The sequence below is a fragment of the Mustela putorius genome, unplaced genomic scaffold (genome assembly GCF_011764305.1).
Source record: "Mustela putorius furo isolate JIRA1106 unplaced genomic scaffold, ASM1176430v1.1 tig00000281_pilon_pilon_pilon, whole genome shotgun sequence".
NCBI lineage: Eukaryota > Metazoa > Chordata > Mammalia > Carnivora > Mustelidae > Mustela > Mustela putorius.
In genome coordinates this window covers 1,106,833-1,121,731 of record NW_025421343.1, presented here as the reverse complement: position 1 = coordinate 1,121,731, position 14,899 = coordinate 1,106,833, and the positions used below count along the sequence as shown (strand labels likewise).

Sequence of the window (14,899 nt, the reverse complement as noted above, 5' to 3'; positions counted from 1 at the left end):
GTTCTGGAGACTCACTCCAGGCTCCAGAGAAGGATAGCACTGCCCATTCCTCTCTTCTACGGAGGCCAGTTCACGTCATTATTGAAATAGAAGACACAGGGGTGCCTGGGTGACTCGGTTGTTAAGCCTCTGCCTTTGGCTCAGGTCATGATCCAAGGGTCCTGGGATTGAGCCCCACATCGGGCTCCCTGCTCAGTGGGGAGCCTACTTCTTCTTCCTCTGCCTGCCTCTCCCCCTGCTTGTGCTCCCTCTGTATGTCAAATAGATACATAAGATTTAAGAAAAGAAGAAAAAGAAGTAGAAGATACATTTTAACTACACCCCCCCCCCCCGCCCCAGCCAGCCGAATGATGGTGCCTCAGATGTCTATCATGGAGTTTAGTGTGAATGGTTGCCAAGAAAGGGAAGGATTGCTTCTCACAGGAAGGATCTGTTGCAGGCCCTGTAAGACAAGGAACTTTTAGTCCTTTTCTAGGTCTGCAGCCCCTGGAATGGTGCCTGCCATATAGTGGTACTCAGCAAGTACTTTTTTTTTAAAAGAATTTATTTATTTATTTGACAGAGAAACAGCAAGAGAGGGAACACAAGCCAGGGAAGAGAGAGGGGGAGAAGCAGGCTTCCTGCTGAGCAGGGAGCCTGATGTGGGGCTCGATCCCGGTGTCCTGGGATCATGGCCTGAGCCAAAGACAGACACTTAACACCTGAGCCACCCAGGTGCCCCCAGTAAGTACTTCTTGAATGAATGCATGCGTGCATACCAGGTTTCAAGAGTTGTTCATCTTGGCTGAAACCAGAATGAGAACCAAGATTTAGAGTTGTGTCTCTGGAGGGTCTACCATGGAAGGGAGGAAGGAATTCTGAGGATCTGCTGGTTTTCCCATTCCCTGTCCACGCACTCTCAACACCCACCCCTCCACTCTGTTTTCAAGCTAGTGACCTCTTAGAGGAACTCAATTCAGCATATGTGGGTCAAAGACCTAACTAGGTGTGAGACATGGTGCCCGGTGAGGGGTAGAGATGAGCGGTGCGTGGTTCCTGGCCACAGCAGAGAGGGAGACCGAGAAGATGGGAAAACTTCCAAACTGCAAGGAAGAATCAGATAAGGTCTGCTCTGAAGAAGAAATGATTATTTCTGGCATTTGGGTGGGGCTTTGAGAGGCAAATCTGACCTCCAAGGGCAAGGAAGAGGAAGGGGCGTGCCAGCCTGAGTGATCAGCCGAACATTCCCGGCAGCTCTAGGTGGGACCTCCATGTGTTGCGTGTGTTTATTACATGCCACTGTGTGTACCCCACGTTTTCCGTGGTGCCCTCCCCCCATTTAATCTTCATCACAGCCCTGTGCAGGAAAGAGATATCTTTTTAGCTCTTTTTACAGCAAAGAAACCTAAGGCTCAGGCAGTTAAGCATCAAAGAGCCAGAAGGGCTGGAACCTGGACCCTGGTACCATGAACCTACGGCCCCGAGCTGAGTGAGGGCAGGTTGTATACAGGGAAAAGGGAACCATGACAGGCAGCTGGACTCTGTGGGTCCGGCGGGAATAGCAGGTGGAAACGGGGTTTGGGACCAGGTTCTGCATGTTGCTTCTCTGCTCAGGACTTCAGACTGGGTTATGTGGGCAGGTAGCCTGTGGGGAGTTTAGAGGAAAGAAGTGCTGTGGTCTAGCAAGTGTTTCAGGAAACTCACTCTGGCAGCAGGAGCAAAGGTAAAAAAAAAAAAAAAAAAAAAACCTGTTGGCAGGCAAACCAGTCAGGTGGCTATTGTGATAGCCCAGGAGAGATGATGAGGCCTGAACTGGGGCATTGGCAGTAGGGATGCGGGGATGGATGATAGACGATGTGGAGGCAGACTGCGGAGGAGGCCTGGGCTTGGATATGGGGTAAAGGGGAGGGAGGGGTAGCCGATGGCTGTGGGTTCCTCAGCCCCGCCTAGAAGCCAGGAGGAGGTGGAACAGGTCAGGGATGAGCCGAATTTATTTTTGAACACGTGGGCTGAGGTGCAGGCTACTGGAGAGTGGTCGTATTTAATTCTTACGGAAGCCCTGTGGGGGGGGTCGTCCTCCATATTTGTGAATGAGGACGCTAAAGCTCGGCAAAGTTAGCTTAACACACCCAAGGCCTTGCAGGGAAGGATGGCAGAGCTGGGACTGGAACCCAGGGCAGGGCTCCCTTCTGCTCTGCCATAACAGACCCTGAGTCAGAATTAGAGAACGGTCAACCCTGCAGCTGAGACACCCTTCTGCTCATCTCCTCCTCCCTGATCCTGAAGGTTCTCCCTGAATACACTGGCTTTTTCCCATGCACAGATATATTGAGATGGTTATGGAAACTACCCATGAGCATTCAGCCAACACTGGCTTATTTTCCATGATGTCATAGTCCTGAGGTGTTGCTTAGACCCATCAAGCTGGACTTTGCCACTTACGGCCACCCCGAGGGTCACCAGGAGGGACAGCTGAGAGTCCCAGGCTCACTAACCCAAGCTCATTCCCTCGTGGACTGTGAGCTTGGAGTATATTTTCAAGATTGTGCTGAAAACGTAGAGATAGAAAGTGCTTGATTAGGATTAGAAATAGGGTCTCACCCATCTTCTGATATTTGATATAAACACCCTGGAAAATTGAAGGACAAAATTACCATAAACCAAGCTTGTTCGCACACAAAAGGCTTTACTTGGTCTGTGGGCAGGGACCCACCTACAGCATGTTGGAATGAAGCCATTGTGCCCCCCTTCCCTGGCTGGATGGTTGAGGAAGATGTACAGTCCAGTATCTTCATAGATGCCTGGAATTTATATACTGGCAGACATTCTGGCCCAACTCTGTCCTTTAAAGAGCCTAAGATTGAGAGAGGGGAAGTGCTTTGCTAAGGGTGACCCCGTTCATAGGGAACCGTCATCTCTGGGCTCCCTGTTAACCTGTGTTCCCCGTGCCGCAGTGCGTACCTGGCTTCTCCACAAGGGAGAGGAGGTGGCAGTGGACTTTTCTAGCATGCCTGTGTTCTTTGTACCTCACAGGAGAAGCAGAAGCCAAGTGAGGCCAATTGGACCTGGTGACAGGAACTTGCAGTATAGGTCTCTTACAAGCTAAGGGACCTTGGGCAGGTTACTTATCTCCTGCCCCTCTACTTTCTCACCTCCAGAATTCAAGCACTACAGTATCTACTTCCTAGCACTTGGTGTGACTCTCAAGGGAGACTGCAGGGCCCGTAGTCAGCTCTCAGGCCAGTGTTGCAGCTCTTACTCGTAGCAACACTGTCAGCTGCAGGGGTCATCCCAGGACAGAATTCCGGACACAGAGGGGAGAGCTCGCAAGACCATCCAGACTCCAGTGGTTTTCCCGCCACCACCTGCCACTGGCGTGGAAATGTCTTCCTGCTTAACTTGTCCCGTGTGACAGCTCTGTTGGGGCCAGGGAGTCAGGACCTTAGCCTGTGTGGGTTTGTAACTAAAAGCTGCCGCCTCCCTGCACGACTGGTCTCTTCGCTGTGCATGGCCACCTCTCACCTGCCCCACGACACTAACACTTTCAGAGAGTCTCTCTGGAAGGCTCTCTCCTTGGGTAGCAGGGTCCGGCCTGTGTTTTTAAAAGTGGTGTTCCAGAGGCTGGGTTGATGGAAGAAAGAGCCCTCTGTCCCATAAGCCCATCTGCTCAGGTGATTCATTCCCATGTCACATATTTCTGAACTCTGCCTGCTACCCCCAGAGTATCCCTAATCCTGTCTGGCCAGTTCTTCCACAAATTCCTCTGTGGCTTTGCCTGCCACCCTCTGAAGCAAGTGTCCCTGATGTCTCTGTAAGCAGGGGCCAATGTGAATTGTCACCTCTTCCTTGGAGAAAACCATCGACTCTCTGAAGGCCACCCTCCCTACACGGGAGTGACGGGGGTTGCATGTGTCTGCCTCCAGCCGCAACATTTATGGGTACACTCGCCAGGAGCAAGCTCGTGTCCTGGTCCTACCACACTTCCTCCTTGTCTGTCCCCTGCAGTGTTCTCCTTCTCTCTTCCTAACCAGTTCCGAACCTGAAACCAGACAGCATTGTCCTGTGGATCAAAACCTCTTGCATTTAAAAATACTGATAAAATCCTACAATATTACAGGTTTTGCTATGCACTTAAAATCCTGCCATGCTAGGGTGCCTGGGTGGCTCAGTGGGTTAAGCCTCTGCCTTCAGCTCAGGTCATGATCTCAGGGTCCTGGGATGGAGCCCCACATTGGGCTCTCTGCTTAGCAGGGAGCCTGCTTCCTCCCCTCTCTCTCTGCCTGCCTCTCTGCCTACTTGTGATCGCTGCCTGTCAAATAAATAAATAAAATCTTAAAAAAAAAAAATCCTGCCATGCTTACAGGTAAACCTTAAATGTTGGGATGCTGCTCAAAAGGGAAGAGGCCTTAGAAGTCATACCAGCAGGCCCTGGGTCCTATGTGACCTGCTCACATGTGTTTTTGTGCCCACACAATTGCTCCGTGTGGGTCCCCTGTAGACCTCAGGCCCACCCACCACTTCCTGAGCTCCTGGCTGTGTCCCCGATAACCCTCCAGCCCTGAGTACAGCAGGAGAGGAAAGGCAGAGGTGGGGGGGGGGGCGGGCGGGTAGAATCCTGGCTTCCCTCCTTCCAGCACCCATACTCTCTTCTGCCCCTCTCTGCCCCTCTCCCCTGCCTGCATTGTTTCTTCATCTTTACACCTCTTTTCAGCACCTCCTTTAAATCCAGTGTATCCTTGATCCAGAAGGGTCTACAGCACCCTCTTGCCCTCCCCTCATCTCCCTGATACCACAACCTCTGCTTCCCTCTTTCACTCAGGCAGTCTGACTTATGGGATCTTAACATGAATGAAATGTACAACTCTTGATTTCTAGGAGGAACGGCTGATCCGAACAGTGGACTGGGTCAGAGCCGGGAAGCAAACACTAGCTGTCATAGATACCAGAGCAAGGCAAGGTCAATGCCACCAGGATTCCCAGGGAGCTGAGCATGCGTCCCCCAGATCTGGGCACCAGCACTGAGTGTCCACAGAGGAGGAGGTCACCAGGCTGACGGGTGGGAGAGGAGAGAGGGTGTCCCAATCCCATGCATGAGTGAGGGGGCTGCACTGAGGGACCGGGGGGGGGGTGTTGCTGCTCTGTGGCCCAGGGGAGATAAGAGCCCAACACCTCTCAGTAGCAGTTAGGACTGCCCCACCAGTGAACCGGTTTCATGGTGGCTTTGGTCTGTGAACTCACCAGATAAATAGGTCAGCCTCTTTATTGATGTTTTTTCTGTTGGAAACTTTAAGTTCCAAACAGCTGAATTAGAAGCACTACAACACTTGCCCCACCCCCACCCCCGCCAAGGGCAGGTCTGGGTTTCCACTCTTCTCTGTGTGGAGGATCAGCTTTCATAGCTTTCCCCCACCCCCACTACTAACCCTTTTTCTCCTTTTTGAAGTCCATGATCCAGGGATTCCCATCTTCATAGCTATTTAAGCAGAAATGTCCTGGCAAAAGCAGCACAGAAGGGATTCCTGCCCCAGAAGGAGGTCACAGGGTTGGGGGTGGGGAGGTTGTGGCCAGCGAAGAGAGCCTGTGCCTACAGCCTCCAGGCCCCCATCTGAACTGTGTGTGGTCTTCCTGAGACCACTGCAGGCCGCAGCCGGCCCATCCCCACACAGGTGCCCCAGGGAAGGATTTCCTGTTTTAGATGAGCCTCCAAGCCTACCAGGGCCACAGGTTTCTAGAAGGCCCTCACACGGCTTTTCCAAGCACAGCCGTGGGGCTGGCAGTATGGGCTCCTAGCTATACACAGATGAGGCGGCTGGGGGTCTGGATTGCTCACACTCTAGCCCCTCAGAAGATGTGGCTCCTAGTAGGGGAAGTTGGAGGCAGCAAGAAAGCCCCAACAAGCAGCACACACCTGCAGACCAGAGAGATGAGGCCTCGAGGCTAGGCTTCTGAATCTGTCTGTTGTTCAGACTTATTTGGAGGTTGTAGCTGGTGAGACACACCTGCCAGTGTTTCGTGACAGACTGTGGTTAGAGGACCGTGAGCGGTGTGATGATGAAACGCTGTTCTGGGCATGGACTTCGCACAGCCTTGAGCTTGAACTTGACTGCAGGAGCTCAGGAAGCCTCTGGAAGCCTCCTGTTTCCTTGCCTGTGAAACCACGTGTTTCCAGAAGCTGGACCTGAAGGCAGGGAATCAAGGCTTGATTCACCAGATGGTTACCATGGGTAATCAAGTCTGGTGAAGGCCCGAAACTGGGTGCCGGGCCTAGAACAGGTACCTGTCCAGTAAGGGGCACCCCCACACAGTGGGGATAGGGGGCAGTGAAAGAGGTCTGACCCCTGTCTTTTGACCTGGAACCCTCAGGAAAGCAGAGGCCTCTCCTCTCATCAACAGAATTTGTGCCTGAACCAAGACTGCAGGGCACTGGGTTGTTTACCGTCAGATTTTGCGGGTGTAGAAAGGAACTAGTCTCCATATTGCTCAAAAAACCCAGTGATTTTCATCTGTGGAACGTGGTGATTTTGCAAACTCCAATGAGTTCCCAGAACGCCTTTGTGAGCTCGGCAGCTGACGGCTTTATGGGTGAGGAAGAGAGCAGGCAAGGTGATCTGCCCCACAGCTTGGGGTAGGGGTGGGGAGGTGACCCCTCCATGGACGCTGGAGAGTGAGCGTCCGTCTCTGCTCTGTCCTGGCTGCAGTTGGACGGTATTTGCTTTCTTGTCCTGGCTTTGCTCAGGCAGCAGTTGATACGGTGACCAGGAATTGTATGGGCTCTGCTTTCGCTGACTGACAGGCTATGGGGCCCAGGAGGGAGGGAGCAAGATAAGTCATTGGTTCAGGGACAGTTTGTGACAGGCCAGTAGCGCTTCCTCAGAGTTACGCAAAGAATCCCCGTGTTCTTTATGTTACCACCGGTCACTGGCTGACTTGGGCCCAGAGTGCTTGGTGGCAGTCCCAGCAAAGTCAGGTCATGGCTGGTCCCCAGTGGACAATGTGGACCTGTCTCTGGCAGGAGTCCTCACTTAGACGCTTGGTGTGTGGATTCCAGACTTGGCTGTTTAAATATGGCCAGAGGAGGACACCTGGGTGGCTCAGTTGGCTAAGCGACTGCCTTTGGCTCAGGTCATGAGCCTGGAGTTCCGGGATTGAGTCCCACCTTAGGCTCCTTACTCAGCAGGGAGTCTGCTTCTCCCTCTGACCCTCTCCCCTCTATGTTCTCTCTCTCTCACTCTCTTTCTCAAGTAAATAAATCTTTAAAAAAATAAACATGACCAGAGGAATCCCAAGAGCCATGCTTCCAAAATGATCAGCAAGAAGGAATTGCATGGAGAAAGGCGTTTGAATTTACTTACCCACTTTCTCTCCTCGCCCCCTGCCCCACTCTAGCCCCAGTATCTGGTTCCTGGGCTGTATAAGGGTTTAGGAAATCCATGCCAGACCTCCAGGAAAAGTGGGCCGCTGTTTTGTGATGTATTTTTATCTCAAAGGCCAAAAGGAAAGCCCTGACCATGATTGTTCTACCTGTGCCTAGTTAAGTTTCTCCCCTGAGAATCAAGGCCTTCTGTGTCTGCACCTGAGTGGAAAGGGGAAGGGGCCCTCACAACCTGCATGCAAGAGTGGGTGCTGGTGGAGCAGTACCAGCACCCACCTCTGACTCTTTCCTGTGCTGACTTGATTCCCCCTGTCTTCCAGGGTAACCTATAGGTGGCACGGCCTGTGTGTGGCCACCAGGGTATCTTTCTACATTTCAGTTTTAGGAAGTCATTTTAATTTAGTGCATGCTGATTGTGTAACTCCCAAGAGGTTCCTTCTTTATTGGAACTTTACTGCTCTTTCCAGAAACCTCCAGTACTGTAATGGGAGGGCACAGAAAGTCCTCTGCTTGTAGGGGCAGCTTCGTGGGCATGCACCCTGTGTCTTCTGACGGAGTCCCTACCCTCACATGCTGTGCAGTTGCAGTCTTGAAATTCCTAACAGTTTTTACCCTTGAATTTGTGTTTCAAAAGTGAAGTTCAGTGGGACAGTAGAGAGTGTCCTGGGACTTGGAGCCTCGGCTCCCATAATCCTACCGACTGCCACCTCCCTGCCTTCCCTGAGTGGGTTCTCACCCCTGCCACATTCTGCCCTGGACACAAGAAAAGGTGGTGTTAGCTCCATAGCCTGTTCGGCGGGTGACTAGACAGGGACAAGGCTGTCCCCTGCCCCTGATCTAGATACCCGATGCGTCCAGACACAGACCTTGTAATACCCTTGGGGGTCAGTTGTCTGCCTCGGTTGGAGTCTCTGGGAAGAAGAAAGTCCTGTCCAGATGGCCTTGCCCTGACTGGGTCACAACACATCATCCAGCTGCTGTTGGGAAGGAAAACCAGCTGTGGGGGGTTAGCTGTGCATGTACACACTTGTCCCTGGGGACCCTGGGCACCCAGGGCTCAGCCTGCCAGGATCCTTACACCTCAGAGAGAGATGACGGACACAGCGAAACCACCCTCATGACATGCACAGCAGCCTGAATTACTTAATCTTACGGAACTGTACACATAAAAATGGTGGACAACAGTAGATCTTATATGTGTTTCATTACAATAAGAAAGAATTACACAGTGTTTAAAAAAAAAAAAAAAACTAAAAAACACCAGAACAGGTAGAGACCGTGGAAGGAAGGAAAAAAATAATATATTGAGTACCTTTAAAGGCACACTTTTTTTTTGCTGCTTTTTGAATAGGGGTCCAACATTCTCCTTTTGCAGTGAGCCCCCCAAGTTATGTGGCCAGGCCTGCCTTTTGGCCACTCTGTAGAACTGCCTGGTCTTTTCTTTTCAGGGGACCTTCCCTCAAGTCCTGAAAGCCTCTTACCTTTCCTCTCTTCTCCCCATGCAGGTCTCCTGTTGGCTGTGTGCCAGGCCCTGGAGAACAGCACGTCTGCCCTGAGTGGTGAGTCCCGCCCCCTCTGGGGGATGGTGCGGGAGTACTGGATGGGAACAGACCTGGCTGGCAGGTGGAGCCTGCCCTCCAAGCTTCCTGTGGGCTCCTGCCCTTTCTGCTCCCGCAGGGCTGTCCCCTACCCCCTGGGTGCCCTTCACGCCAGGGGCCCGGTTGCGCTCCTCAGGGATCTTCGTTGCAGGAGTCGGGGCGCAGGAGGCCGTTCCCCTCCCCTAAGGCTTGCCATCTCCCAGCTCTGTTCAGATAGTCCTTGTGGGCAGGGGTGCTGGAGAGCTCCAGACCAGCCGAGTGTTCAAGCTCACTTAGTAGTGCATCTGTAGAGGAACCCAGATTCCTAAAGCCTGTGTCTGCTTCTGCTTGGTGATCTTTGTTTTGTTATTTTATGTCGTCTTTTATGGCATTTCTAGTAATATTTCCCTTATTTGGGAGATCCTAGATCAACGTATTGGGAGGTTTGGGAAATGCAGAAGGCAGACGTCTCCTGGTCAGAGTACTGCGGATGCATCTACTCTCGAGTTGCTCTTAGCTTTGTCCGGGTGTGCTCCTATTTTTACACGGTTAGTCGTCCTGAGGAAACGGTGTTGATTCTTGCTTTTTAAACTCAAGTTTTCAAGCTGTGCATTTCTCCATGTTGCTGAAGGGTCTTGAAATTTATCCTTTTAAAATGTCTTGTCCAGGACACCCAGATGGCTCAGTCAGTCAAGGATCCAACTCTTGGTTTTAGATCAGGTCAGGATCTCAGGGTTGTGAGATCAAGTCCCACTTCGGGCTCCACACTCAATGGGGAGTCTGCTCCAGATTCTCTCCCCGTCTCTCTCTGCCCTTCTTCCTCCCTCCCCCGCCAAGCTTGGGTATGCTCACTTGCTCACGCTCGTGGCCTCAAATAAATAAATAAATCTTTTTAAAAAGGTCATGATGTTCTACTAAAATGGACATGTGTGATTCAATTAAGCGTTCTCCACTGGATATTTATGTTGCCTCCAGTTTAGATTATGATGCTCCCTCTTTGTGCCTAGAAACTTTTCCCTTCCTTCAGATTCTCTCCTCAGGGTATATCTCTGGAAGCATGAATAAATATATTTATGACTCTTGTAACAAATTGCCAAATAGCTCTTCAAATGCAGTGAGCTAACTCTCATGCCAGAAGGTCATGAGTCTGCCAGTTTCACTCTTCCCTTGTTATTCTGGGCGTGTGTTCCCATCTGTTTCTGCGGCGGACCCCTGCTGTATCTCCCTAGTTCTTTCAGGCAGGAAGATGTGTATAGCAAGGAGGCATGCGGTTCTCACATATTCATAAACCCTCTAACCCTCTAACCAACCACACAGTGTCCCTGGTACTTTGCTCTTCTCCTCTTCCACACCTTTCGTTCCAAACCCACTGGAGGGGATGCAGCCGCTCCTGCCAGCACTTCTGTGGCCCCACGCTCTCCCCCTTGGAGCGGTTATCCTTGATGCTGTTGGACCCTTAAGGTATCCAAGCCACCTGGTGGCTCATGATGCCACAGATGGAAATAACTCCCTTCCTCCGTGTTTTGCTCTGCTTAAGGGTGTGCCTGTCCCAGAGCACCGATGCTGGGGTCCGGGCTCTGCCAGAGCTGCCGCTTGTTAATTACCTCCCCCGTCACAAAGGGCTCAGATGTGAATATACTAGGGGTAAAGTGGGAGCATTGGATCGTGACCCCACCACGCTGGTCCCAGAATTGTCGCGTCTCCCTTCCTAGGATGCATTTGCCCCCAGGTGCATCCTTAGTCCCTCCCCCCCGCCCCTCAGTCCGCACTGGAGGCGAAGAGCCAGGTTCTCTACTGAGTCACTTGCAGGTGGTAAGTTGCAGTGAGGCCAGATGCTGGCATTGCCATCCAGTGAGGGCAGATGCTGATGCTAACCTTTTCCCGATCTTCGTCCATTCATACAGACAAGAAAGGCCTGGAGGGGTGTCCTCCCTCAGTTTCTTTCGTCAGGTGTGGCTCCTGCCAGGGCCCTTTGGGGTTTCCCAGTCTCTCCTGAGCAAACGTGGGAAGACCTGCTGTATTCATCCCAGAATGACTGTCCTTGCTGTGCTAGTGACCAGCTTGTGTTCTGTCTTTCTGGACTTGCTTCTATGAGAATGTCTCTGACATCAACAAGCACCTGATGTTTGTTCTTCCTCTTTATGATAGACCCTCCCAAAACTCGTCATGCCCTCCTGCATTGCACGTTACCCTGTAACAGGCTGAGGGCTGCTCTGTGGCCCAGTGTGGCAGGTGAGGGCAGGGGCAATGCCATGACATCTAGCGTGCAGGGCACCTTGAGATCCTAGAGCTGATTGGAGGTCTGTGGAGAAGGGATGTGGGCTGTCTGACTGGCCTCTGTTTGATAGGTCACTTGGCTATGGGACTTGGGCCCTAGAGAAGTTGATGGAATATCTCTCTCCCATTTTTACGTACTCTCTACCCTGCCCTATTGGACCCAGACAGGAGTCCAGAGAGAGCTGGGCGAGGAGGCAGGCCCACATGGCAATGATGGTGTCAGAGCCACCTCTCCAGGCGCTAGGGCTTTGCACCTGAATCAGGCTTGTTTGTCTAACTTCCTCTTCCTCTAGGGTGACCTTCCTTCTCAAAGACTCCTTGGGCCCTGGGAGGCCTTGACGACCCCCACTCTGTCCCTGCCAGACATAACTGAGATCCTGCTGTGGGTGCAATACAAACTGGGGTCCACCCCACCAGCCACACTCACGACCCCCAAAGATTGCGTATTGAACTCCTGCCTAGTTCAGTAAGTGAAACCATTTGCTACTGTGGACTAATGGGAATCTTCATACACAGAAGAGAAATACTAGCGAAATCAATCCCCATAGACCCATCACCCATTAGCATTATCTGCCATTCTTCTTCCCTCTATTCTCAAACCATTTTGATTTTCTCCCTTTGCTGGGATATTTTAAAGCAAAGTCCATTTCACTTGAATGTTACTTATAGCTCACAGATAAGGACTTCAAAAAACAAAACCATAGTCACACCAACAGAAGTAACAATAATCCTTTCTTGTTAGATCTTAAATTTGGAGGGTAGATGCTGCTGCATTCACTGTTCTGTTGTACTTCACTTAATTTGCGTTTCCTTTAATGCTTTCATCTTTTGCTTTCTACTTACATTTCCTTTTGGGTGAACACTGTTTTTGTTAAGTGAGCTCCTTTGTAGATGGAGTGACTGACGTGCACATCTGAATCCCTCCTCACTCCTTATTCTCTGGATGTGGGGGGGCTCCCTCACTAAATCCCAGAACTGTTCATTTAGGTGTAAAGTTGGGTTGTTATAGGGGCCCCTGGGTGGCTCAGTGGGTTAAAGCTTCTGCCTTCAGCTCAGGTCATAATCCCAGGGGCCTGGGATTGAGTCCCACATCAGGCTCCCTGCTCAGCAGAAATCCTGCTTCTCCCTCTGCCTTTCCCCCTGCTCATGCTCCCCCCACCTTTCTATCAAATAAATAAATAAAATATTTAAAGAAAAAAAAAAAAGGATGGGTTGTTGTAGGACAGAAGCTATACAAGGTTTTATCCATGACATGAATATGCAAGTCTTTTCACTCTAAAGGTTGAAAATGAAAGAATGAAAAACAGTAATGGATATAAGAAGGTTTTGATACATTCTTAAATTCTAGCACTAGAGCACAGGCACACTCAGGATTCAGCTCTAATGTTTTGATGGAGTAGCACAGAGGGAAAATTGTAAACTCCATGTACCAGTCAAGGGTGGCACATGAACTTAGGGAACATGGGGCTAATCCCATGTGGTTTTCTTGTGCTTTTGGAGAAAAAAATTCCATGATCTTATTACTTGAAAGTTGCCTTTGGCCTTTCTTGTTGAGGTTTCATTGTTTTCTTCCAGTCTTTCCCTCTCTCAGAGCTCCAAATGTGAAGAGTAAGTTATGCCAGAGGCATAGGAAACTAGCATATTGTCATCAGTAAAGGCTTTTCAGACATCCACTTTGAGTGGGACACTGGAGAGATACATGCCTTAGGCTGGAGGTCAGGAATCTGGGGATTGGGCCCAGCTGGTCTGTTTTTGCCGAGCCCCTGGGCAAGTTGTCCATCTGTCTCCTGTGTGGATCTGAGTTTCCTCATCTGCTGGACTTGAATCAGGAAGAGCCTATAAGGTTTTTCACATGACCACTCTGATAAATTGGTAGAGATTGCTTGGTAGGCTTTGTTGAGAAAGATTATAAGGCTGCCTGCAGGCTCTTAGGATATATGGCCATGACCCATGGGTGATGCCTGCCATGGACTCTAAGTAGAGAAGCACTGGTGTGATGGCCATGTGTTTCATTTTCTTGGAATCAGATGCTTTTTTACACTTAGGTTCTAAAATTCTAGTTCCTGGACTTCTTTCAAGACACGTCTCCAAAGGCAAGAGAAACAAAAACAAAAATGAACTTTTGGGACTTCATCAAGATAAAAAGCTTCTGCACAGCAAAGGAAACAGTCAACAAAACAAAGAGGCAACCCACTAGATGGGAGAAGATCTTTTCAAATGACACTGTAGACAAAGGGCTGACATCCAAGATCTATAAAGAACTCCTCAAACTCAACACCCAAAAAACCAGATAATCAAATCCAAAAAATGGGCAGAAGACATGAGCAGGCACTTTTCCAAAGAAAATATACAAATGGCTAACAGACACATGCAAAAGTGTTCATCATCATTAGCCATCAGGGAAATTCAAATCAAAATCACACTGAGATACACCCTTATACCAGGTAGAATGGCAAAAATCGACAAGGCAAGAAACAACAAATGTTAGAGAAGTTGTGGAGAAAGGAGAACACTCTTACACCGTTGGTGGGAATGCAGGTTGGTGCAGCCACTTTGGTGTGGAGGTTCCTCAAAAAATTAAAAATAGAGCTACCCTATGACCCAGCAATTGTACTACTGGGTATTTACCCCAAAGATAAAGATGTAGGGAAAAGAAGGGCCATATGCACCCAAGTGTTCATAGCAGCAATGTCCACAATAGCCAAGATGTGGAAAGAGTCGAGGCGCCCTTCAACAGACGAATGGATAAAGAAGATGTGGTCCATATACACAATGGAATATTACTCAGCCATCAGAAGGAATGAATACCCAACTTTTGCATCAACATGGATGGGACTGGAAGGGATTATGCTAAGTGAGATAAGTCAAGCAGAGAAAGTCAATTATCATATGGTTTCGCTTATTTGTGAACATAAGGAATAAGATAGAAGACATTAGAAGGGAAAAATGAAGGGGAAGAAATTGGAGTGGGAGAAGAACCATGAGAAACTGTGGACTCTGGGAAACAAACTGAGGGTTTCAAAGGGGAGGGGCGTGGGGGAATGGGTGAACCTGGTGATGGGTATTAAGGAGGGCATGAATCTCATGGAACACTGGGTGTTACACACAAACAATGAACTATGGAACACTACATCAAAAACTAATGACGTACTGTACAGTGACTAACACGACACAATAAAAAAAAGTTCTAGCTGCTAGGACTGTATGAAGAAGCAGCCCTTCTCCATCCTGGTGCTCAGAAAGCCCACCACGCAGATAAAAAGGTAGCTCGGGAGCTCCTAATATGAGCCTCATGATGACCTAAGGCCGCCTCAGCTGACTGCTTGCTGGATGATTTGGGAAATAATTGCTGTGGGAGTCAAGTCAATAGTCCTGGGGTTAAGACAGAAAATTTTTATCTGGTTGGTTGTTATTTTGTAAAACACGCAGAGAAACCTAGCTGGAGGCAGAAGGAGGGTGGCAGCACATACAGATTAGAACATCTGTCACACCCTCCCAAGGAAGGAGTTATGACCTATCTTCAAAAGGCGCCTTTTAATGCCCCTTAAAAGGGACAGAACGCAGCCGGTTAAGTTGTTGGGTGGCTCCTTGCTTAACCCTCTGAAATGTTGTACATTTCCCAGGCCGCCCATCTGGTTCTCATGTTTTCATGAGGCTCCCTGTAATGGCCAAGGGGTGTGGTGAGGCCCTTGCT

The 14,899-nt window shown here is 50.0% G+C and overlaps 1 protein-coding gene across 2 annotated transcripts in view; it reads left to right on the top strand.

The window, feature by feature from the left end:
- TGFA (transforming growth factor alpha) overlaps positions 1–14,899 on the top strand; it is a 103,792-nt gene that overhangs the window by 27,173 nt on the left and 61,720 nt on the right. The window contains exon 2 of one of the 2 annotated variants that reach the window (XM_045078994.1): positions 8,857–8,910. The exons of the other annotated variant lie outside the window; for it this stretch is intronic. Within the exon in view, the coding sequence (XP_044934929.1) occupies positions 8,857–8,910 (54 nt within the window). The remainder of the gene's footprint in view (positions 1–8,856; positions 8,911–14,899) is intronic. 2 annotated transcript variants of the gene reach the window in all.